Source organism: Apis laboriosa, unplaced genomic scaffold (assembly GCF_014066325.1).
Source record: "Apis laboriosa isolate Shangri-la unplaced genomic scaffold, ASM1406632v1 scaffold49_cov149, whole genome shotgun sequence".
In the NCBI taxonomy this organism is placed as follows: Eukaryota; Metazoa; Arthropoda; class Insecta; order Hymenoptera; family Apidae; genus Apis; species Apis laboriosa.
In genome coordinates, this window is record NW_025223500.1 from 507,767 (window position 1) to 533,717 (window position 25,951).

Genomic DNA, 25,951 nt, shown 5'->3' on the forward strand with positions numbered 1-25,951 from the left:
AAAATTGTTTGCATATTAAGTAAATGAAAAATTTTATTAGATTTGCATTTTTAGATTACGTAATAAAATTATAACAAGTTTTTTTAATACTTTAATTTATTTTTTTTTATATATTTTCATATTATGCATTTACGTTATCTTTAGTTTTTTATTTAAATCTATCAACTATTCAATACAAATAATTTTTTATAAAATATTTTTATATTTATAATTTAAATTTAAATGATTTCAAAGTGTGTTTGAATATATTATAATAAATCAATAATTAATATACTTTCACAATTTACTCTAAAAAATATCAACTTGGAAAAATTTTTCCATTCATACTTAAGAAAAAGTATCATTAAAATATAAATTTAAAGAAAAATATAAATCCTCAAATTTATCTTATAAGAAAAAATATTCACAAACTCCTATTGAACTTACTAATTACGAAACTCTTTCTTTCTAAATCATCTTCTAAAACCGAGAAACGTAAGAAAACCATGAGACAGAATGATAAATAACAAGGCAAAGGCAAGAGGAGTAAGAGAACTAACGAGAGATGATGAAAAAGACGGTGCGGATAGGTGGTAAAAGAACGAGACAAGGGAAAGAAACGAGAAAGAGAAAGAAATAAAAGAGTGAGACAGGAAAAGGAAGGGTAGGTAATAAGAGAGAGGTTGGCCGGGACGCCTTCATCCTGCAGTGTGGCAGGTACGTCGGGATTGCTTCTCGCGGATCGTTAAGCAGAACTGCTAACTACGGGATTATGCATACTGCGGGGCCCCGTCCCGCAATTATGACTCTGTTATGAATTCGTCCTGACGCAAGGATTCCAACCCCTAACATGAGTTGGAACGTTGCATCCAGACGATGTCTGTGTCACGTATCGCAACGACTGAACATTTATTTCGCTGGAAACGCTCGGTCGGTGTGTAGAACTGAAAAGGACCATCGCGTCCTGCCCTCTGGCCGGCTATTACCTATGTCGTAATTGGTTTCTCAGTGACGGATGTTCCCGCTGACGGATCCCTGGGATTTTCCGGTTAATCGTTCGCCCGCGGACTCGTGTAACGCTTCGACGTTCACGGTTTCGCTTAATCCAATTCACGATACTGTTTCCTTTCTGGTAATCAGTTTTCGATTTAACGATGTGTTTGATGGAATAAATATTGTTTATCTTTTGCAATTTCTATTTTAGGAAATCTGATTATATGTTAATACTTTGTTAAATTACTAAAGACTTAGTTAGAATGAATGGTAAATTATTTTCTATGTTATTAAACATAGAAAAGAATTTGTATGTTTTTAGCAATAATTCTAATAATTTTTCTATTATTTTATATACATAAAGTACTGTTTTTTAAGGATAGAAGTTTTATTAGATATATATTTAATAATTTTATTAGATATATAAATACAAATCTTCCTCTTATCTCTAGTGTTTCATAGCTATATAATGATAATTTTGAGAATAATTATTTTTTAATTGATATTGAGAAGAGACTTATTTATTATATCTAATATTTTATAAGTTTCTATATAAAAATAAAATTCATTTGCTATATATAATAAGACATAAACTTTTTCAATTTCAATCATGAAACTATATAGATTTGATTAGATATAGATTAAATATATAATATAAATATTCAAAAAAATAATATATGTATAACAAATATTTAATTAATTCTCTTTAATGAAATATATAATATCTTTCTGGAAAAGAACAAAACATTAACAACAAATTTTGTTTTTCTAACTAAGAGAGAAATTTCCAAAATCTTTCCAAAAATATTAAAATTATTATTAAATATAAAAATATAAAAAATATAAAAATTATAATTAAATATATAAATTAGCTAATGTTTAAATCCAAACAGTATTAATTTTCATCCAAAGACGAAACAATTTTAACGATCGCTTTTCCCCTTCTTCAAATTTTTCTAATCAAATTTCATCTTTAAAATCAAGCATGAGCCACACGTTCGCTTATATATATCTACCCTCTGAAATATCCCATCGAACGAAACGGGTACAGGATGGAAAAGAAAAGGGAGAGGGCTGGCAAGAGACACGGACGAAAAACTTGGCCGGCGGCAGGCGGAGAAAAGTCCCGCGGAACTTTCTTCCAGAGATGGAAATACCGGTATACTTTGATCTCAGTTGGTGAATCTAATTACTGCTGGCTTGCGACGAGCATTCGAGGACCGAGACACGAAACGAGGCGAATCGTCGAATCATGGAGTACGGGCGATCGTGTGGCCGAGTCAACATGAAGGCTCGTTACGAATTCCATCGGCGAACTTTCCTTTCGAAGATCTTTCGGCATGTAGATATCTGCCAGGCCAGCGAGAGGTCGTTCATCCCTGACCCAGCTCTCCTTAGAATCTCTCTCTCTCTCTCTCTCTCTCTCTTTTTCATCACTTCCTTCTCTCTTTCCGCTCTGGTTACGTCTCGAGACTCTCGTCTTAACGACGAATCGATCCGATTAGACAATTTAATAGTCAAAGTTATCGTTCATGACTTCCCTTAATTCCCTTCTCTTTTAAGGAGAAGATGTTAATTCTAAACAATATAGAGATATTGATGAAATCAACAAAGACATTGTGATTTAGCCTAGACTCATAAAATTTTGATATATTGTTTTAAATGATATGTTATTCTATTTCATAATTATTTAATGACTTATTTAATTTAGAATATTATTTTAATATATAGGAACGTTGATCATTTTCATGTAATTTTATTGAATCACTTATAACATTTAGATTAATATTTCAATTTCAAATAGATTATATATAATCGTATACAAATAGACGGTTAGAATAGTGAAGATAAATAATAGCTATTCTTGATTTTTAAGTTTGAAAATAATCTAAGAAAATAATCTTACATCTTATAGATTAAATATAAATAATCTTATAAATTATATATAAAGAATAAGAAATTAAGATCTTGATGTTTAATATGAATTTGTGAAAGTATATAATAATTTCATTTCAAAAGAACAAGTATTTTGAAAATTGATAAATAGAATGTCAGTAATAATCAACTAGATCTACTTGTATAATATAATAATATACATATAAGTATATTGCGTTTGAAATTTTTTTAGATAACAATTTCTTTTATAAAATTTAAAATTTATTATTTGAAATTATTATTTTTTTTAAATTAATCGATATTTTCTATATTTTCAAATAACACTAAATATTAAAAACGATTCTAATTATTTTTTATTTTAATCTTAAATAAAATTTGCTCATGTCCGATTTAGTCTGCGAAGTTTTTTCAGAAATTCAATTTCATCTTGATGAGATATTTCGTAGAAACAAGAATAGTTGTGTTGCATTTTTGTTTTATTCAAGACGAAAGTGGAATAGGCATCGATTGTATTGAAGTTGAGATGAATTTTGTCGGGACGTTTAACGGAACACGGTTGTTCGAAAAGAAAAAGTATTGCCAAGAGAGCGTTAAACATTTTCAAGGAAACAGGATTTGTTCCTTGTTTATCCACTTTGCCCGTCAATATCGCGTTTCAGTGATTTCTTCGTTTTTACGCCGACAAAGCCTTTCTATACGATTTCCTCGTGGGAATCGAGGAACTATCGATCCGATGGCCTAACAGTCTCCCGGCCACTATACGCGCGCACAGAGAAAACCTGGATAGATACCCTGGATAGGACGGAAGAAGAAGAAAGAAAAGACGAAAAAGAGGGAAAGAAGATGGGAAAAAGAAAGAGATTTCCAATTATAGAGACTTCCTGTTCCGGAATTCCATTCCAAACACCATTGTTCTCGCGTCTCGAGTTGTGGACAGGACTTTGATCCCTCCACGGACTTCAATCGTTCCATTGGAAACTTTTCGCAATCGTTCCCTTAGTACTCGTTGATGGAATGTCAATATATTTGGAAAATTAAAGAACGACAGTTTGTTATACCGTGGATTAATCGAACATTCTCGATTCGAGTATATGTGAAAAAGAAGAGGAAGAATATCGTTGAAAATCAATATAGAAATAATATTTTAATATTATTCCTTATCATAAATAGCTGAAGTTCAATTGTTATTATTGAATTTCTGAAATTAGTTTTAAAAATATAGTTTATTTGAAATATCTGAAAAAAATTAAAACTGGGAAAAGGGAAAATTTGCATTAATTAGATAAATTACACAGAAAAGATAGAATATATTATGTGTGCATAATATAGATTTAAAAAAGTTTTATCATAGAAATAAATTATTTATTTGAAATTGTTTATTTGAAATCGTTAAAATATTTTTTTTATAAAAATTATTAAATAACCTATTTATTTTAATCATTTATATCAATAATTCTTTGAACATTTCAATAAATTGAACATGTTGTTTTCTAATAATTCAAACATCTTTAATTTTTCGATGATAGATTTTTTAAAATGCGTATATTTTATTATATTATGTGTTTCTAAAAGAAATAAGGTAAAGCTTAAAAAGTAAAGTTTAAAAGGAAAGTTTAGAAAGAACGAATATCAAATTTCTATTATATTAGATATTATCAACTATCTAATATCGACAAAAATGATTATTATTAATCTGTTCTCGTTTTCAGCAAATAATAATGGAATATTATAAACTGATATCCAATAATGTCATTGAATTTTTAATAAACATCAACGATTCGAACAATTCCCTCGACATCATAATCTCCAACAAATCAGTTATCAATCAGAATCGTACTATTACATCCAATCGACCTCTTTTCATTCATTTCTGTAAAGGCAATAAACGCGATATTGCTTTTAATTACAATTTCATAGAATTCGTTTTGCAATCGAGGACACATTTTTTTCTCTCGACATGTAGAAACCATTCAAAGAAATCAAGTATCGTTATTCACGCGAATAATATTACACGTATAGTATGTGATGGGAAATAGGTCAGTCAAAGCGCGATAATTTAGCCTCAGATTCACTTTGGAATGAAATCAAATGAATAATAGGCAAGGATGCAAAGATCATAGGAAATTATTCCTGCCTTAATAAATCGAAATCTTTTATTATCTCATATTCATTTTTGTTATTGTAAAATTTATAAAATTATTGCAAACATAAATAGCTTTCTTTTTAATATTTTATTATTTAAAATTTTCGAATAAAACGATTTTCAAGAATAAAATGAATATTAATGTAAAATGAAAATATCTGCTAAAACTTATTTTTGTTAAACAATTTAATTTCATATTAAATGAAGTGAAATAAGAAAATGAATCGGTTCCATTATATTTTTTTTCTCTTTCACTTCATTTAGTACAAAATAAATCCTCATTCTCTAAATATTTTATTTCAAACTGTAAGTTATTTATGTCCGATATATTTTTAGTAAATAAAAAATATTTGAAAAGATTTAAAAAAATTTATATGATATCTTTAAATATTTTAGATTTAATTTAAGAATTTCTTTTGATATATTAATTATTGCAAATATATAAAGTGACAAATCTAATCTTTTTAAAAGTAGACACGAATAATCTATGTTTAAATTGCTTATAACTTGAAAAATAAATATCAATAAATATAATTATATATTAATTTTTGCATACCAATTTTAAAATTTCTTTTTTTCAGTTCGTTCAAATATATTTATATTTTTAGCTTAAAAATATATATTTGAAATTATACTAATTTTTTTTCATAATTTTTTGTATGGCGTAAACGCTAAAAATCCCAATATGTCATTCGATGGAATAGCATATCATTGCAGGATTATTTATCGCGCTGTGGCTGTCGCGTTGCGTTTTCTCACCATTGGAGAGGAAAAACCATTGCGCGCATTACCGAAGCGTTTTCCTCTTCGAATTCACCGCGGAGAATGTATTGAAACCTTTCAAATTTCGCATCGAGTCGGCGGTCATTGTTCCCGCTCACGAAAAATAAGAAAACGATAATTTATCGGAATAATTTATCGACAAACATTTGAAGAAGGATGATAGGGAAACATCGCGATTCATTCGCGAAAAATAAACAATGCAAAGAGTTATTGCGTTATTGAGCTTGGAATTTGGAAATCAAGTTCTCCGATCGCTTTTCCGGAAGCATCACTCTTGCACACTGTTTGGCTGTTCATTCCTGGTTCGTTTGAAAGGATTCTGAATACGGAATTTAATCGATGTGGACGATTGCACGCTATGTGTTTCTTCGATTCGAACGCAAATTCGAGATGAAAGGAATTAAAGATTTTCAGTGCATGCTTGAAATCATTTTAATTTTTCTTCTTTTTTCAAACTTTGAATAGAATATAAAATAGGCATTAGTGTGTAGATGCAATATGGTAAAATTCTTAATAAAATTTTCAATTTTAAATTACGAATATTTGATTGAAAAGTTTCGATACATCTACTTCAATACATATTTCTAGTATATTTTTATTTTGTTTGATTATTTTGATTTTATATCTGAATCGCTTATTTTACATCTAATTGTATATTTTATATTGGATTGCAACAATTATTCGAAAAATGTTTTATTAATTTCAAATAATTTTATATATTTTTAAAATCTGATATCAATAGTAAAAATTGTTTTATTAAAAAAAATTGAACGATTAATATATCATGATACATTAATATATTTCGAAAATTTTATTAAAGATTTATTAAAATATATAGAAATATTTGATACTAATTAATCTTTATAAATAATACATAAGTATTATTTCTATCAATATGAGTTAAATCGAAATTTTTCTTTAATTCTGAATATTTGTATATTTAATAATATATTTTTAAATAAATAATAAATAGTTTTCTTTTTTTAATAAATAATAAATTATAATAAATATCAAAATATATTATTATTTCAAATAAATAAAAATTTTTATTCTAACGATTATATAAAAATTACTAGTTTTAAAATCTAACAATTCAAAAAGATTAGAGAAAATTGTTCTAAAATAACGAAGACTGCCAACTTTTCTCCAATCAAACCAATCGATTTTAACCCAATAATTTCCACTCGAGAGCCTCCCAAAGCAACATTACGTCATTACGTGTTCAAAAGTTTTCTTTCCACGATAAATGGCCACTCGGGAAAATGAGGAATTCTGTGATCAGATTTAAAATGAATTTTCTTTATCTCGAAATCCAAAATTTCAAACAAAAAGATAATCATATATTATTTTTCTGGTCGCAGCACTTAAATGCATCCGTAAATAATAATTGAAAAAACAAAACTCAGCCTGATTTTTCTTTTCCTTATCTGTGGATTTGAGATAAATGTATTTGTGCAATTGAACTTGTTTATTCTTACGATTCAATCTCAAATTCGAATATTGTTTCTCGATATCTTCTTCGATACACAATATTTGATCATAGCAAGAATTGATTTTTTTTTATCTGTTTCTATATTGTTAAGCAATTTTAAATGATATTAGTAATATAAAAAATTACATTTATTATATAAATAAAATATATTAGAATTTCACGTATTAATATAGAGATAAAAGTAATAAACTTATAGATATTAAAAAAATTACTTTTTTTTTTAAGGCAAATTTTACTTAAATATTTCATTTCAATATTTAAGAATCTCATATTTTTTTAACTGTTAACTACGTATTTTTTAATATAAATAATTGTATAGAATTTTTTTGCATTGAAGTTCTTTTTTCAATGCCAAATGTTTCACATTTTCTTTCCACGATAAATAGTCATTCAGGAAAATTCTGTGATCAGATTTAAAATGAATTTTCTTCATCTCGAAATCCAAAATTTCGAACAAAAAAATAGTCATATATTATTTTTCTGATCGCAACACTTTCTTTAATTATTTTTTTTTTGTTTTTTTTTAATAAAATTATTTACATATTTTTGTTTAGTAGTTTACATTATAATATTGTACAATGTTAACTCCATACTTATTTAATTGTTATTTGTTCGGTTATAATATAAGAAAATATATGTAAGATTGTATATAAATATTGTTATAAAATAACTAACAAAATATTTATTATATTCTAATAGAGCATTTTGGATATTAAGATAATCAGATAATGGAATTGCAAATGCGAGAGATTCTATATATACTATGAAAATTTTAGTCATGGCAAACCATAATTTTTTTGTAGCTATGTATATCTCTTCTTTTATTTATAATTCTTTGCATCTATTTGCAAAATAATATATACTTGTATTATAACATTATATTAAATATTTGAACATAACTTTCACTATAAATAGATGATATTTTAGATATTTTTAGATTTATAGTTCTTTCTGTTTAATCTATATTTTTCGGATATTCAATTTTTTTCTAAATATATGATTGCCATTAAATCAACTATACATATTATAATTATTAATTCATTCTGTATTATACCTTATATATCTATTATTTTCACAACAATATTTTTCTGTAATGTTTTTAATTATTTGTAACTCATGATTAAAAAAATTGTACAAAAAGGTTCATATTCAAACTTGTACAATTTAATTAATCTCGAAAATCGAATTTATATTTTTCTTGAAATGCTTCTGATCAATTAAAATTATAGACAAATCTATATATATATATCTTTAAATACTTAGTGTTAAACTAATTTTCCTTCCAAAACAGACATGAAACTTTCAAACAGAGAGGAAGTTTTTGTCGCACATCAATTCCTAATAACGTATCTCGTTCATTAATTTACCTCTCGATTATTTGAATTCTCATGTGCATATCGTAACCAGGTCAATCGATCAATACTTAAAATTCTTATCAACAGCTTCTGTATTATTTCTGAAATAATCTACCGATCTTTATTTACGCAGAAGTTTGCTTGAACGCAAATTATATATTCTATTTTTCAACTAATATTAAACATTCTATTTCCTATATTATTTTTTTATCTATATATTTACAAAAAAAACATTTGTTAAATCTATCTTTATTGATATTCTATTCTTCACATAATCTAGTGAATAAAACAAGATATTGAACAATCAATTAATTTTTTAGAAATTAGAAAAACATATAAAATAATTAAATTACTATATTTTTAAAACAAAATTTAAATCTTTATTCATTTCTTATATAAATCATTATAGTAAGTTTTTTTAAAATAAAAAAAATATTATTTTGCAAAATAATATAATTTGTCCATTTTATAAACTAGTAAGAAACTTTAATTGGTTAATTAATTAATGAATTCAATTAAATTTAAAATTGTTTTAAATGTTATTAAATATTCGTAATAGAATTTTTATCTTATGTTAATATTAAAAAGATAAAAGATTTATATCTTCTAAATTACAATATTATGAATCATAAATGTACAAATTATTAACTTGATAAATTTTTTTCTAATTTTCTAATTTTTTTCTCGTGTAAAAATTAAGGAATTTGACATATCAAGTCGTTCTTCTATATTCATTTATGCACTTGTGCACGATGTGAATGATCGTATGTACATACGTATTGATTTGCACCTCGGGCGCTGTTCGAAGTACGTTCGAAACACGCGGCGAAGTTAGGAACCGCCCTCCGCGCCGAGACCCAGGCACCGCAAACAATTGGAAACGTCGTCAAAGTTCTCGCTACAGTTGACAGCGAAACCGCAGTTCACAACACGAGGAACGTGCTATCTCTAACCACCGGGACGGAAACAAGCAGCCAAGAACCTGGGTGGTAAGCAAACCCCTCGTCGCACACTGGAGGAGAAAACCACGCGACTTGTCATCGATCTTCGACGATCGAACGCTTCTACTTGTCATTACAAGTTGTTCCGAAACGATAAGTTTTATATAGTGTTGCAAGCGAGGAGACGTGAGTTTGTGATAGTTTAATCTTCGAGATGATATGAAAGGAGATCTTTTATCGAAAGGAACTTTGTTATTAAGAGTTTATATTTTATGTAATTATATTTTTATTTATTATGTTTTTAAAAAATTTTAATTATGAGATATATATTTGAATTTTAATTATGAGATATATTCTTTTTTTATGATATAATTAGGAATTACAAATAGCGGAATAGATCGACGGCGGAATATGTTCTTTTATTATGTATATATTTTTTAGTATATATTTATTGTTATTAATTAATTATATATTTCTGTTTATTTTTTTAAATATTTGTTAAATATAATATAATATTTATTGTTAATTTGCAAAAGCGTACTTTTAATAGTTACAAAAAATAAAAAATATAAAACTACTCATTTTAACGAGTTTAACATTTTTAATATTAAGAACATTTTTTTTCATCTTGAACTTAATTATTTTCATAGCGTTTCAAAAATAATTCTTGATAAAAATATATAATTAATCGTGACAACGAATCACAAGTCATAAAGTCTTTGAACGAGTAGAAAGTTCTCGAAGGTTAGTTTTTCAAAGAAATACTTTCTTCTCTCCCTTGAAACGAGTGATTTCATTCTGTTTCTCTTCTGACACGCCCTCCAAAAAGGCGGGACCGTTTATTCCCGTGGAAACGTTCCCGTTTCCGAAATAAACGCTACGACCTTCCCCGAAACAAACACCTCGTATTCTCCACTTTCGGGTGTGCGATATTTCTTTACGGTGAAATCCCGTTTCATTTTTCATTTCTATTGCACTTCATCCTATTTTAGTATACGACCACCGGCGCAAAATTTGTCCCCCGAAAAAATAACGGCTTGGCAACCCGATCCCCTTGCAAAATTTCGCCGATCCGCCTCTGTTGAGGGATGAGGTTTGACAACATCGTTTCTCAAGCAGAATGGCGGGAAAAAAATATGAAACGTCATACCAGCGAACCCTTCGTTCCGTGGAAAACGTAAATTCACCACCATCACGAACGATCTATCACGCAGACTTATAAGATAGTTCCTTGCAATTTCGAATATGAGTATTTTGATTCATGATAAATTTTCATTTGATTTGAGGACTTTGATTTGAGGATATCACAGAATTCTTGTAATTGAGATTGTCAGCGAATCGATTAGAATTCTATTCGATGGAATATTGAAAAACAAAAAAAAAAAAAAAGAGTGTCTCATATGATCAATAATATTTTCAATAATATTTTATGATTTATTTTAACTTTTTGTGATATTTTTAATTCATTTTAACTATTAACATATTTTAATTCATTTTTGAAACTATATATGATATGGACATATTTCGATATTGATGATATTATTAATTATAATATGCTGATACTTTTATTTCTACATTATTTTTCTTTAATATTGTTATTTCTTTAAATGTCTTCCTTTTCTTTGAACACTATTTTATTCAGCTAATGCTATTATTAATGTACAATATTTGTGAACATAAATATAATATTTATATAACTTACAATATTTTTATAATGTTAAATTTTCTCATTATTTATATATTATATATTATTATTATATATCATACAAGAAACAATTACTATTAAATGAATTAAATTTATATTGCTATTAATTAACTTATTATTATAAGTATATCTTAATATGTTAAAAGATATTAAATTGTTAAAAATTAATTAATAATGAATTATCTACCGAATAATGAAAACTTCATTCAAATCCAAAAATGCTATTTCTAATTTTAAAAATAAGTTATATATATTTTAATTATTTAATTTTTATTTAGTTATTTTTAATTATTTAATTATTTAATTGTTTTTATTTAATTTTTTTTTAAATGTCTATTATTTCGTTTTTTTGCTCTATATTCAATTTCTCAAATAATGGATAAATTTATTAAGGCCTAAAATCGAATCTCTTTGTTAAAAAAGCTTTGTTAAAAATGGAAACATTATCTTGTAATTGTTACTAATCTACTTATCTTATAATTGTTATACACTCGCATCAAAGTTTGATGTCTTTTAAAAACGGATAAATACAGAAAAATAAAAAAAAATTATATTCTCTATTCGCTAGAGTAATCCTCATAGAACAATATAAAATCTTCTTTTGTGATTTTGTGGTTTCGTGATTGAAGTTTTCCCCTTTGTTATCTGAACTGGAAATTTTTCGCAATTGTACGATAATATTCTACTTGAATTCTTTTTTCTTTTCTTCTTCTTCTTCTTTTTTTTTTTTTTTTCTTTAAACGATCAACCGACTTTATCGGTATCGAATTTTTGTCACGAACAATCTTGAAAGAAGTTAAGTTTAATGAGATATCCTTCCGTAGTTGAGAATAATTTTCACAATCCTTTCTTTGCATTAATACAACGACGGGGTTAAATGTTCACAGCTGTAGAAAATCATGCTTCGCTTTGTGGAACGTATAATTCTTCGTAGGAAGAAAGCTGTTACCGTTTTATCGTCTATAATATTTCCACAAAAGAAAATCAAGAAAATTCAACTCCATTCTCGTACAGACTTCCGTGCAAATGGAACGGATCAAGATATTTTCGAACGTCTTTTCTCGATTTTGCTTCAAAATTGGAGTATGTTATTTGACAAAGGAAATTAAATTTTTTCTTAATTCTTTAGCTTCGATAAAAAAATGACAGATTTTTAATATAGGATAGTGTGCAATTAATTAAAATTCTATCCCTATCACGATAATTTTACAGAATATTCGTTTAAAAAAATGTTCAACATAATTTAACATTTTTTCTTGATTTTGCTGTTGAAGGAAATGTCGTGTTACACTTTCTAAAGTGTAATGTAAAACCGGTTCGTAAATCCTCTTTCATGACGCGACACTACCGTTCATCGAAGCACGATGAAATTTTACTTTGCGACCTATATTCAGTGACTAGTGATCAAATCTCTCGGAAAAAGTTCTGGAAAAATGCAGATATATTCCTTTATCAAAATTCGTCCATCGAAACATAAAATTCATATTTAGGAAGAAAAATCTTAGAAAATTAAAAATAAAAAAAAAATGACGAAACATATATATTGAATACATATTTGAATAAATGTTTGTTCAAATATATATAAAAAAATATAATAATATATAATATAATAATAAAATAATATATAAATAAGAACAAGAAAGAAAGTTCTTCTCTTCATAACAATTTTTGAATAATCAATATGAAATAATAAAATTTGTAACCATATAAATATATACATGATTGAAAATAAAGTATATTATATATTATATACATGATTGAAAATAAAGTAATTTTCAAACATAAATATTTTTTATTATATGAAATTTCTATTCTATTAATTCTATTATATTCTATATTATTAAATTCTATTAATACAATTCTATTAATACATTAATACAATAATATTAATACATTCAATGTAACTGAAATGAATAAAAATCAAAAAACCAAAAAAAAAAAAAGCAATTCTCGATAGTGGATATCGATTTGAAGTCACAAAAAATGAAATTCAAAACGGCTATATACTAATGGCAATATTCTGAATATATATATATTCAAAGAGAAAATCAAATATCTGTAAACACTCTTTTACATTTTTTAGAAGGAAATAATATGATGATACACATCATACGCTATAATACGAAATCCTTACGTATGTATTCATATTATCCATATTGAATGTCTTAATAAGAGATAATATATTATTCATTTTTAAATGTTGTCAATTTTCTTCATAAATCAATTTTGTATTGCTTTGAATTAATTAATTATTTTTTTAATTTCAATTCACACATTATTTTTATTTTCAATAAATGTATTATAAATTTTTCAATTATATTTTTAATTGTTAATTCAATGCATTTTCACTTAAATATCCAATAATATTATTTTGTAAGTTCTGAATAAAATATCTGAACAATTTAATAATAGATTTTTTAGATTAAATAAAATGGCTTAAATAAAATATATTTACACTTATTTTTTTCGAATGAAGCGTTTTTTAATCAAATTTCTATATTTCATATTTATCATATGAAATTTTAGTAATAATATGAAAATATTAAGTATTACTACATAATAATATTTGGAAATTAATTAATATGTAAATGCCATAACCGTTCTTTGGTTAACTAGCATTTTATTCAAATAATATTCAATTTATAATCAATTTTATATAATTAAATTTCCATAGTATTTTTTTCTATACTCGAACTCTTCTCTATCTTCCAATGCGGAAAAATTCGAAAATTGTCATGAAAAATTCTCCTCTCCAATAAGAACATAATGCATAAAGTTATTCATAGATTCTCGATCGATTCTTAGGACATCGTCACTGAAATATCCTTCCACTGGCCAACCAGAATCTCTCGCACGTTGAAACTGTAAAAAATTTTACTCCCATCGACCTACCGGATTCTCGTCTCCTGGAATCTCTCGTTGCACACCAGAATGATAGTACTCTTTCACGCGAGAGGATGGAAAAGAAGTTTCCTTGTTCACCTATCTGTCATGCGGATCCACGAAATGTCCTTCGGTATTAGACGCGTTTCTCTCCTCGAAACGTTTCTCCCGCGGAACGTATTCCGATGTAAAAAACGAAGAACAGGTGGAAACATACCGAAAGAAAGAAAGAGATAGTGCGAAAAGAGCGAGGGATGGAATCCTTGGCTATAAATTCCGGTTGTCCTATCCCTTGGCGACATAACGGAAGGTAGCCTATACATCGTCGCCGACGACGGACTTAATAAAATGCAAAGACGACGAGCACACATTGCTAGGGACGGTCTGACATATCGACGCAATACCAACCCACTCAGACTTTTCGAGTAACGTCAGGTGGAGAGAAGGACGTAGAAAAATCGTTCTTACGCCGACCGAACGTCATCGTGAACTACGTAGAACCATTTCTAGTTTTCCACGCTATTGCAAGAGTATCCTGGTCTGTACCTCGTTCGCTCTCTCACTGTCTTCTATACTGTGTTCTATCTATACGGGTACAGTCTGTGCGGAATGTGCACGGAATTTATGAGGAATGTGCATAAAACGCAGTCAGGGCGGCGAACGGGAATTCGTTACAATGACCGGTACGCTGAAGATTTTGTTCACGGTAGAATAGATCGCGGAATAGATCAAGTATTTTATAAAATACTTAGTGGATTGTGTCCCTCAAATATTTGTGAGGAACGAACTTTATTTTCTAAAAATCTTATATATTTGAACGTATGAAATTAGACATCATTATACAATACGTATATTTGCATAGAAAGAATAGAAGAAATTTTATATTCTAATATGAGAACATAATGTTATACAAGGATAATATCTTACAGAAGTTTTTATTAATTTTAATGATATTAATAATAGTGATATTTTATCATTTAGTGAATCTTATATTATTTCTAGAATAAATTTTTAACGAATTAATAATAATAATAATATTCTTCTTATTTTGTATATATTATATATATTTTGTATATATTATTATTTTGTATATTTTCAATTTATTTAAATAATTTTTATGGGTCATAAATTTATGTATATTCCATATTCCAATGTAGATGATTAATTATAAAATAATAGTATAAAATTGTGCATTTTTATATTATCATAATTAAAACAAAATAATTATTTTATTAAAAATTTTGTATAATTAATTATTAAAAAATTAATGGTCATCGTTTAAATTGATAATTAAAAACAACGTAAAAATATAAATACAAAATATAATTTTTATTAATATAATATTAATTTGACAAATTTGTCAAATCTCTATTTCTTGTCTCATTTATTCCATTATTATAACTTAAAGATTAAATTCCATAATTATTGTTTTACTAATTCTATTTTTTTTTTTAAATCTAATCTATATTTAACCTAACCTAACCTAACCTAATCATACAACTAAACACAAACAGTTCCTTAAATAAATACCATAATATTAATTACTGTTTACTGCTGGAAAATCCCGTGGAAGGATTTGATTGGTTAATATCCATATTATATATGGAAAGAAACGTTTATTTTCACACGCATTTTTGTTTCCATTTTGATATTTTTCACATATACTAATCCGATTGTCCGACAAAGAAGGACAATCAAATCTACCAAAACAATAATCTTTATCTCAATGTATTAGTATAGGCATAGAATCCAGAATATATTTCTAATATATAATTATAATAATAATAATATATTATAATAATATATATTTCTAATATATCGATATAATATAAAAATTTGTTTATTTCTCATAATAGATTAATAATGATTTGTAACAATAGTTTAATTTATAAGTATAATTTCATATTAAAGTAGTCAAGATAATAATTATATACGAATAAGTTAGACATATCATAGATATATTAATATTATATCAAAATAATTAATAATTTCAAAAATATTTTAGTTTCCAATCTTAGATGGTTATCCTAATAATTTTATAAATGAAAATAATCTTTACGATTTTAAATATTCAAATTATAATTCTTCTATTACTATGTAATGTATGATATCAAGATTGTCAACAAAGCCTGTCTGAAGTAGAGATAGGCAATCCTAGCAAATCTCTTATCTCTATGCCCGCGAAATTTCTTTTCAGTAGGAAACAATATTTTTCTCTTGCATCCCAAAGAAATTATCTAATGTTTTGAATTGTATGCACATAAATAGATAAATAGAATGGCTGATATTATCTGAACAAAAATAGTAGTTTCTTGGAGAGAGATTTGTGCAGACTGACGTATCACATCGTTTAGCAACGTTCGTTATGAGCTCAAACGGATTCATAAAAATTGTACAGTACAATACGACGAGGCATAGACCAAATTAACACTTTAAGCCGTTCTGTTTAATATGACTTTATTACGTAGGTGGTAACGAACCATTGGAAGACTATTATGTGGTGATAAAATGCGCAATGCATGATGCACTCACACATCGTTCCGCTCTCGTCCACCTGGTGCGCGTTTCCATTGCGACACGCATACGAAACCTTTTCGTCATCCACTCATACTCATTCAAATTGACCATACAGGCTTCCGTCAAGCTTATACATACGCGCGGCCTTTCACCCGTGACACACGGGTTGCGGTCGTTCGACATGTTACGCAGTCACTATGGTTACTCGAAATTCAATTTGCCTTTTCGATAGTAGCTACGCATGCACGCGACACATCGTTGAATTTTTTCTGTCTCGTTTTTTCTTTTTTTTTATCTATTTATTTTGTGTGTGTATGTGTATGTATGTTTTCATGTATGATTCATTTAATTGCAGATGTAATGGTCTTATTGATTTTTTTGGTAATTCTGCGATTTCTCTGAGATTTTAGAGCAGGAATAGATGTGATCGTATTATTTCCAATGAACGAGGGAAAGGTGATATAAAGGATACATTATTGATCGAGAGGGTTTAATGTCTTGATAATGAGAATAGATAAACATAGGGGATTATTATTACAAAAGATAAAGTTGAGTTTAATTGTGAATAGAGGATTATAACGATAAAAAGTTTATGAGATTATAATTGGAATTTTTGGTTGTTTTATAAAAATTTAAAAATTGTATAAATTTAAATTATGATATTGTTTTAAATTTTTTTATAACAAGTGGATATGATAATTCTTATGTTAAGTTTTATTAATATATGAAATGTTATACAGAAAGTTTCATTTAAATCAATATTTGAAAATGGACATTGAAAAATATTTCAGATAAAAATTGAATGATTTTAAAAAATATATAATTTGATATCTTTTTCTTTCATTTTTTAAAATTTCGTTTTTGTTTGAAATATTTTTGAATATCATTAATATTTTTCTATATATTGAAGTTATTTTTTTAACATCCTGTACATTTTTAATACAAAATAAAGTGCCATTTTTCGATAATTTTATTCTGTTGTTCCATTTACTCTGAAATATAATTGTATGTTACTTATGCATCGAGAAGGAAGAATTATTAGACAAATAGATTTTTGCAAATTATTCAATCTTTTATTCTCTATTCGATATTTTCTAATCATAGAAAAAAATATTATATTCCATCATGAATTTACATTTGTAATGTATATAAAATAATAAATATAAAATAATAAAATTTACCGAAATTTTTATTAAAATTTTGATTTATTAATACTTTTAATTATTTTAATTATTAATATATTATTAATTCATTGTAAATTTTAAATAATTATAAATTATAAATTATTCTTCTAATCAAAAAATAAATTTGAAATTATAAAAATCGTAATTTCTAATCGATTGCTATATTGTTTTCGATATAGGAAAAAAAGAACATTTTTGTTATATACTTGTATATACATAAACTTGTTATCTATATATATATATATATATATATATATATATATAGATCATATATATCTATATTGAATAAATATCAATAATTTTAAGATATTTTCTGATGCACGGCAAGTTTCTCTTCACGAATTCGTTAGCGAGAATTGATTCTTCGCGAAGGGATGAAATATTAAAAAAATCGTAACGAATGGTTTCATGGATATTCTTGGTATGTGTGAGTTCGATATAGACGGCGATTGCGTGCGTTTAAAGCTGCTCGGTCGAAGCGTGTTCCTGGAATTGAATGGAATAGGGTACGTTGTAAGGTAGGTTCTTAGGTTTGTAAAATGACTGCAAGGTTTGCGGGGAACATCGAAGGGGAGGAAGTTCTAGTATTGGGGTAAGGGATTCGTAAAGAGGATTAGAGAAATACTACAATCTATTTCGTATGTTTTCACCTTTTTATATAATGAAAAAAGAAGATAATAAATATAAGACTGAACGTGAAAAAAATTGTAAATGCTGTAATAAAATGTATTGCAAATTTTCATATTTTCTTTATTAATTAATGAGACAAATAAATGAATAAAATAAAAGTATAATTTGATGTACTTATATATAAATTATATAACACTATTTAATTATTTATTAGTTATTTTTATTATTGCTAAATTTATCTTAATGTTTAATAATTGAATTGTGAAAGATAAAAATTATTATATGTATATTTGAAATATCCTATATACAACAAAGTTAGAGATTTTGAAAATAAGAAAAAATCAAATAAAAAACTATTTTGAAAAAAATCTTTGAAATCGTGTCATCTAGATATAATAAAAAAAAAAGTTGCTCAATTGAATAATAATAAACATAATTAAAGTATTTGTATTATACGTTTACTATTCTATTTCTTGTAATATATCAAATATATTCTCTTAAAAAATTATTTCAAGAAGACGATTATTATAAAAAAAGAAAATAATTAAAAGTTGAATTTTATCATTCGTAAAATTCGTTTCGACAATTGTCAGCGATAGGTCAAAAAGAACAATAATCCTCGTAGCGTGAATTTTTTTAAGATCACGCGTTCACGACCACGGCATTACCGCGTTCTAAATTATATGCGAAGCGTTCTCAGCCGCGCCAAACAAGCACGCGACAATAAAAACGTCACATCATACAAACGTCGGTTTTGCTAAAGGTTTCCACCCTCTTGTTCTCTCTCACTCGTCCTGTCCTCCATCTCTCTTTTTTTTAATTCATTAAGTTTAGAGTCGAGTGATGTAGATGTCAAACGTTTCACTCTGCGGTTTTATACGCGCGTTTATATCGCTTTATCCATGCAGTCGCCATTACGCTCCCCTTCATTTCATGTTTTTATGAAAGAACAGTATATACTTCACCCTTCTGATTCGAGAAATGACGCTGCTCGACACGAGAAATATGAATCGAAGTAAAAAACTCATTTTTGATTTTGCTACTTCTATGAAAATCCGCGATGAAGCGTTCTTGAAACTTTAACGACAATCATCGAAGCCCTAGTTGGTTCAATCTTTCCTAGTTGCCTTTCAAAGAGGTAGCGCTAAATCCACCAAGTCCCGAAGTTTTTCAAGCTTTAATAGCAGGCTTTAAAGTCTTTGGGACTTTTTCAAAGTCTTTCCGCTCCACTTTCCCCATTTTAGATAATATTTTATTTACCGAAAATCGTACAGTGAATTCGAGACAGACGAATTTCATATTCTTTCATGAAAGGATAAAATAGTTGCATATCATATGTTCTTTGTTTTCTTCTCTATATACATTCTCTTTTTAGTTGACAATTTTTTACGCGATTTCACGCGAAATAACATGATTTAAAAAAATAATCATATTTTCAACAAAAATAATATGATATATTTTGATTTAACAATATTTTGAATGGCACTCAATTCTAGTTTTTTTAAAATTTTTAGTTTTAAAATTTTATGAGAATAATATATTTGCATTAGAATTATTACTTTCTAAAATGGATGGAAAATATGTTAAATATTATATGAGAAATAAAAAAATCGCGATTAGCACATATATTATTTGTAGTTATGTAATTGACTAACAAAAAAAAACTAAAAAATTTTGTGATATTTGTTTCACATCGAAAAATATCGATAGTGATTTGACATTGTCGAATTTTCTATATACATTATTGTCATGTAAACAAAATATAAGTACTAATGACGAATAAAATTTAACTTATATTTGAATCTTTTTGAATTTCTGTCTTATTAATTATATATTATTTTCTTTATATATCTATATTGTATATTTTAAATAAGTACTTAAAATAAAAAATAATTCACAAATACAGTTTTATTTAATAATTTTCATAATTTTATTTTAAATTTTATTTATTTTAAATTTTATATATTTATAAAATTTTACTATAATTTTCATACATTGTTTAAAATAATTTTTTTCTTTAAAAATTTAATGCTCATATTGGATTTCATATTTCATGGAACCAATCTTTCAACTCTTATTCAATAATTTTCATTAATTTTTATCATTAATTTTATATATTGTTTTGTTTGAAAATAATTTATAACGCATAATCTTTAATAGATTGTTAAACGCTTTGGGAAAACGCCACAGGTGGCGCGGTTGCATTTCCTGTCCCATAACGCGGTCTCATCGACGTCATCCTCTTTTTATATTATCGAATAGACTATTTACGTGCTAATAATGTGCCAGCCGTTTCATAATCATCCCTTGTCGCGGCACACGTGCTGTCAGAAGATCCACGCCTCTTTTGGTCGTGCGCTATTTTATTCCTGATTCACCACTTGAAAGCGTTTTATACATATTGCATGCGGAATTTTATTTTATATATTATATATATATATTTTTTATTTGGCGGTTTTAGTAATTTTGAAAGAATACACATATGGATAAAACAAATATTGTTAAAAAAATTATTAATACTGAAAATGATGGAATTAAAATTATTTATTTTTTAAATTAATAAAAGTTCTTTTAACTAAATAAAGAGATATTTATTTTTATCATATCACTTGAATTTATGTATATAACTTTAAATATATGTTATAGATAGTTATAATAAAATTTTGTTTTGCTATTTAATTATAAATTATATTTATTTAAAAATTTTATATAATTTTTTTTAGTAAAAAATAATTAATATTTGAAATTTATATTTCAAAATAGTATTTCTATTTGTCTTGTTAAAATAATCTAATTGATTTTGAATCATTTAGAAAAATTTAAATCAAATAAGACAGATAATTAGAAATACACAATTTTAATAATAATCATTAACAAATAATCATATAAGATATAAACTTATCTAATTTTATTCTTAATTGACATTCTAAATGTCATATGACAATTCTAATAATTAATTTTCTCAAAAATAATTGAATAGTTTTCACATATCGTCCAAATCACAGAGCGTTTATATCTCTTTATTATCGGAAATTCATATATTAAAAATAAAAAAAAAAAAAAAGAAGAAAAAATAGAAATTTTTCAAACGCAGATAAATTACTAACGCATGAATTTCGTTTAATTCCAGGAGAGAAGCCGTACAAGTGCAGTTGGGAGGGTTGCGAGTGGCGATTCGCGCGTTCCGATGAGTTAACACGCCACTACCGCAAGCACACTGGCGCGAAGCCGTTCAAGTGTCGGCATTGCGACCGATGCTTCTCTCGCAGCGATCACCTAGCCCTCCATATGAAGAGACACGTGTAATCGATCGTCACCGCGGACGGTCCTCAACAAACGGAACAGTCCAGGACCGGCAGGCGAACCTCCTTCCTTCTCGAAGATTCTCGAGGTCGTCATGCAAACACACGACCCCCTCGTGATCGCGTTTCTTCCATACACACCTGACGATCCACATCGAATTCGATCATCGACAACGTAGCCATCACCAAGTTGGCCCCATCATGTCGGAGTAATATGATCGCAAGATATAGAGATATATACATTTATATCTATATATCTATATATCCCTTATGGATTTAATATTAATAAAAGGGGAATCGATGATGGGCGAGATGATCGATGAAGAATGGCCATTTCTGTTAGTGGTCGTTCTTTGGAAATAGAAAAGTCGATCAATAAATAAACAAAACGAATCGATACTATCCATCGTTGTAAAGGACGAATGTAAGACAATTCGTAGATTGATGGTTGCAATTGGAAATTGCAATTGAAATAAAGAAAACGTATATCTTTCTTCTTTCTCTCTTCGAGGCAATATCTGAAAAAGTTAACGAGACTGAAAGAATATCAGATGACACTTTCTATAAAGATACATGCTGGCAATGGAAACAATAAATGGTGATTAGATGCGGATCAGACTGGTAATTAGGAATCTCTTGGACAAACACAGGATAACAAATTTTGTCCGAGATGTTAATCACTGCCAATTCATTAAATTCTAAGATCAGTGCATATAATATCGGAGATAACCGATGAATGCTGCCTCGAAACTGGGAAAGAAATCGAATGAAAAAAATCGTCCAACAATGATGGCGTATACGACTCTCACGTGAATTCTTACAAGTCGTCTGCCTCCTGTAAAACGGTCGAATTTTCGGAAAACTGATTCGAAAAGAAAAGACAGAGCAAGAAGAAAAAATAAAGAATTAACGAAAACAAAAAAAAAAAGAAAAAGATAAAAGAAATCGAAGGAAACAAAGAAAAAAAAATGTGAATTTATACTTATTGATTCGAGAAACACCGATTTGGCAATGTTTCAAAGGCGTCGATTCGAAAGTTCGAGAAAACCCGGTTCGAGAGGACAATAATATTCTGTCTATCGGTGCCAAAACGTTATTTCCTTTTCTCTTTCATTTTCCTTTCTTTCTATTCTTTCTTATGAACATTTATCACGTACACTAATCTTCTCCCTCCCCTCTAGTATCCCTGAAAATGGGGGCCACAAGAGAAAAAGCTGATTCTAATGGGTAAGAAAAGTACGCGACGCTTTTGAGCCTCGAATCCTACGAGCAATAATCGAAAATATATTCGCGAGCCGGTAGAACGTCACATGTACGTGTGTATGTGCCTATTGTAAAGAGTGGCGGACGAGGGCACACGACGAGGACGAGCCGATGTAATTGAATACGTGATTTCGGCCAGTTTCGACGGAGGCAAACTTTACCCGTGCCGCGGCGCTAATCCCGAATTTACAGTGCGAATTATATCGCGAGGCCGCCTCCATTCGACTCACACGATTCGCCGCCCTTTTGCCCTTTTCCATCGTAACATCGTTTCCCATCATTTTCCGCGAATAAACAAGAAAGGATTCCTTTTCAATACCGAGAATTCGACCGTTTTACCGATCGATAAATAATTCACGAATGATTTTTAAGGAAGAAAGAGAAAACCGCTTATATTATACACAAAAAGAAAGAAAAAAAAAAAGAAAAAAAAGAACCTTTGGTAGGAACAAGGCATCGAGAATTATCTTTTTTCCTTAAAAAATAATTCGACCGAACACGGGGCTTCTTTCGTAGTAACGCGCGTAATATGGTTTTTAATGAAAATAAGGGGAATAAGAATAATAAAAAATAAATAAATAAGATATATACGGGAATCTGACTTTGTACTTTTGTACGATTGCTTTCTAGGTAACGTTCTCATCTTTATTTCACGCGTGATTGCGCGCCGCAGGAGCGGGAGTGGCGAGATGTCCCGACGTGGCGGGCAAGATTCTATGTCGGAGGCTCAACAGAAATAAATAATATATATATTTTTTAATATTCTCGTCTTACTTACCAAAACAATATATTATTATACATAAGGGATTATACAAAGTATAAAACGGGCAACATTCCGCACAAAGCTCTAGAACCGTTTCCACGCGTCGACCCGTCGAGCACGCCACTCCCTCTTATACGCGCGCAAAACCATGGACGGCAGACGACCACGAATCGTTCACGACTATTATTATACATGAGTGTGTGAGTGTGTGTGCCTCTTGGGAACGCAACGAACTTCCGGTCGACGTGCATCGTTGTCTCGCTAATCATCGATTATCCAACCGAGGACAAGCCTCGTTCGAAATCGAAATCACGTAGGGAAATAACAATAAAGGGATAAATAAAATAAAGGAAAGAAGAAATAAGAGAAATAAAGAAACAAAAAAAAAGGAGAAGAGAAAATTAGCGGAATATATTAAATGAAAATGAAGTGTCAACAAGGAAAGATAACGAGAGAAAGAGAGAGATAATGATTATCTGGATAATATATGTTGTATCCATGGACTGAAACGAATTGAAGGATCGTAGATCGCTCATCGAACGAATGGTGAACAAAATAATAGAGTAGTAAAAACAGAGAAAATAAAAAAAAGATAAATAGAATAATAACGTAATATTAATTACGATTAAATTACAAAAGGATAAGAGAAACAGAACAAATGGAAGAAAGGAGTTTTACTGTTTAAGAAGACTAATCTTTACCTGAGGGCGCGGGAACGGCCTGCAAGAACACCCGAGTTGCGGGCGAAACACGAAGATTTAAAGAATAAGATGGGAAAAAAGGAAGAAAGAAAAAGAAAAAAAAAGAAACTAAATTTTAAATGTTCAGTGGCCAAATAAATTAACTGATAACGCACGTAGAACATAAAGATAAACCGTACCTACCAAGTAAGCCTGACTGACATGAAAGCGTCGACGCGGTTTGCGCGCGTGTAGCTGCGTGTGAATGTGTGCGTGTTAATTCAATGTCTGTGGCACCTGTAATTTCTTCTTTTTCTCTATATAATATTTCTTTTTATCTCTTTTATTTGCGTAAATTTTGCATAAGTGCAGATTGAAGTAAGTATGGATGATTGTATTCTTTTTCCCCGCGAGATAAAAATGCGTTCCAAAAATAGAAAAATTGATTTTTAAGAATTATAATAAAACGAGTTAAGATGGGTTAAGGGTTTTGAAAAGAATATACATACATAAATAGATGGAAAGGAAGAGAAAAAGAAAGAGAGAGAGAGAGAGAGAGAGAGAGAGAGAGAGAGAGAGAGATAGAAAAAGAAAGAAAGAGAAAAAGATAGCGAATCTAGCACCGGGGAGAAAGCAAAAGAAAAAGAGAAAAAGTATGCGTGTGAGAGAGAGAGAGGCAAATAGTTTGAGAGAAAGAGAGAGAGAGAGAGAGAGAGAGAGAAAGGGAGAGAGGGAGAAAACAAGAAAGAGAGAGAAAGAGAGAGAAAGAGAGAGAAAGCGAAAGCAGAACATTAAGTTTATATTGTGCAATTTTTGTCAGTGTTTCATTATTTGTTACCATGTTCACGGATAATTATAAATAAAGTAAATATATATATGCAGCATTTACAAGGACTTAGGATAACGAAGATAAACGAGAAGCCAGATGTCTTTTTGATAGCCATATACTGCGAGGTATCGTGCGGCGCCCCAAAAAACAAAGGACGCCCCCGACCGCTCTTTTTTCTCGACAAACTTTTTTCTTTTCTTTGTAAATGTAGGCGAAAATGATAAGAACGAGGATACGAGAAAAAAAAAAACGGTGCTCGTTACACGGTTTCAACGACACTCTTGTCTCGTTAAAACGACAAGGAATTGTCGTTGCGCGAATCTCCGGCGACCAAAAACGAGCCCATGTTTCGCTCGATTGTCCCGTTCCTCGAGAAATCGGCAAATCTTGGAGCTATATATTTACGCGATCTTTTTCTCTCTTCGTGACTGCTTTCGTATATTTTCGTGCGATCCGAGTGAACCGATCGTCGAGGAGCCGGTCGACGACGAAATTGATCATGAAGAGAAGAGGAGGGGGAAATAAGAAATGTGGAGGAAGGATAGGAACAATCGAGTTGATGAAATGATCGATCCTCGCAATCGCGATAAGCGTTTCGCGCGTTTCCATCCCG

The 25,951-nt window shown here is 28.4% G+C and overlaps 1 protein-coding gene across 1 annotated transcript in view; it reads left to right on the forward strand.

Moving 5' to 3' along the window:
• LOC122716900 (Krueppel-like factor 7) overlaps positions 1–25,087 on the forward strand; it is a 469,047-nt gene extending 443,960 nt beyond the window's left edge. The window contains exon 6 of the mRNA XM_043940398.1: positions 21,632–25,087. Within this exon, the coding sequence (XP_043796333.1) occupies positions 21,632–21,807 (176 nt within the window). The 3' untranslated portion in view covers positions 21,808–25,087. The remainder of the gene's footprint in view (positions 1–21,631) is intronic.
• The last annotated feature ends 864 nt before the right edge of the window (positions 25,088–25,951 follow it).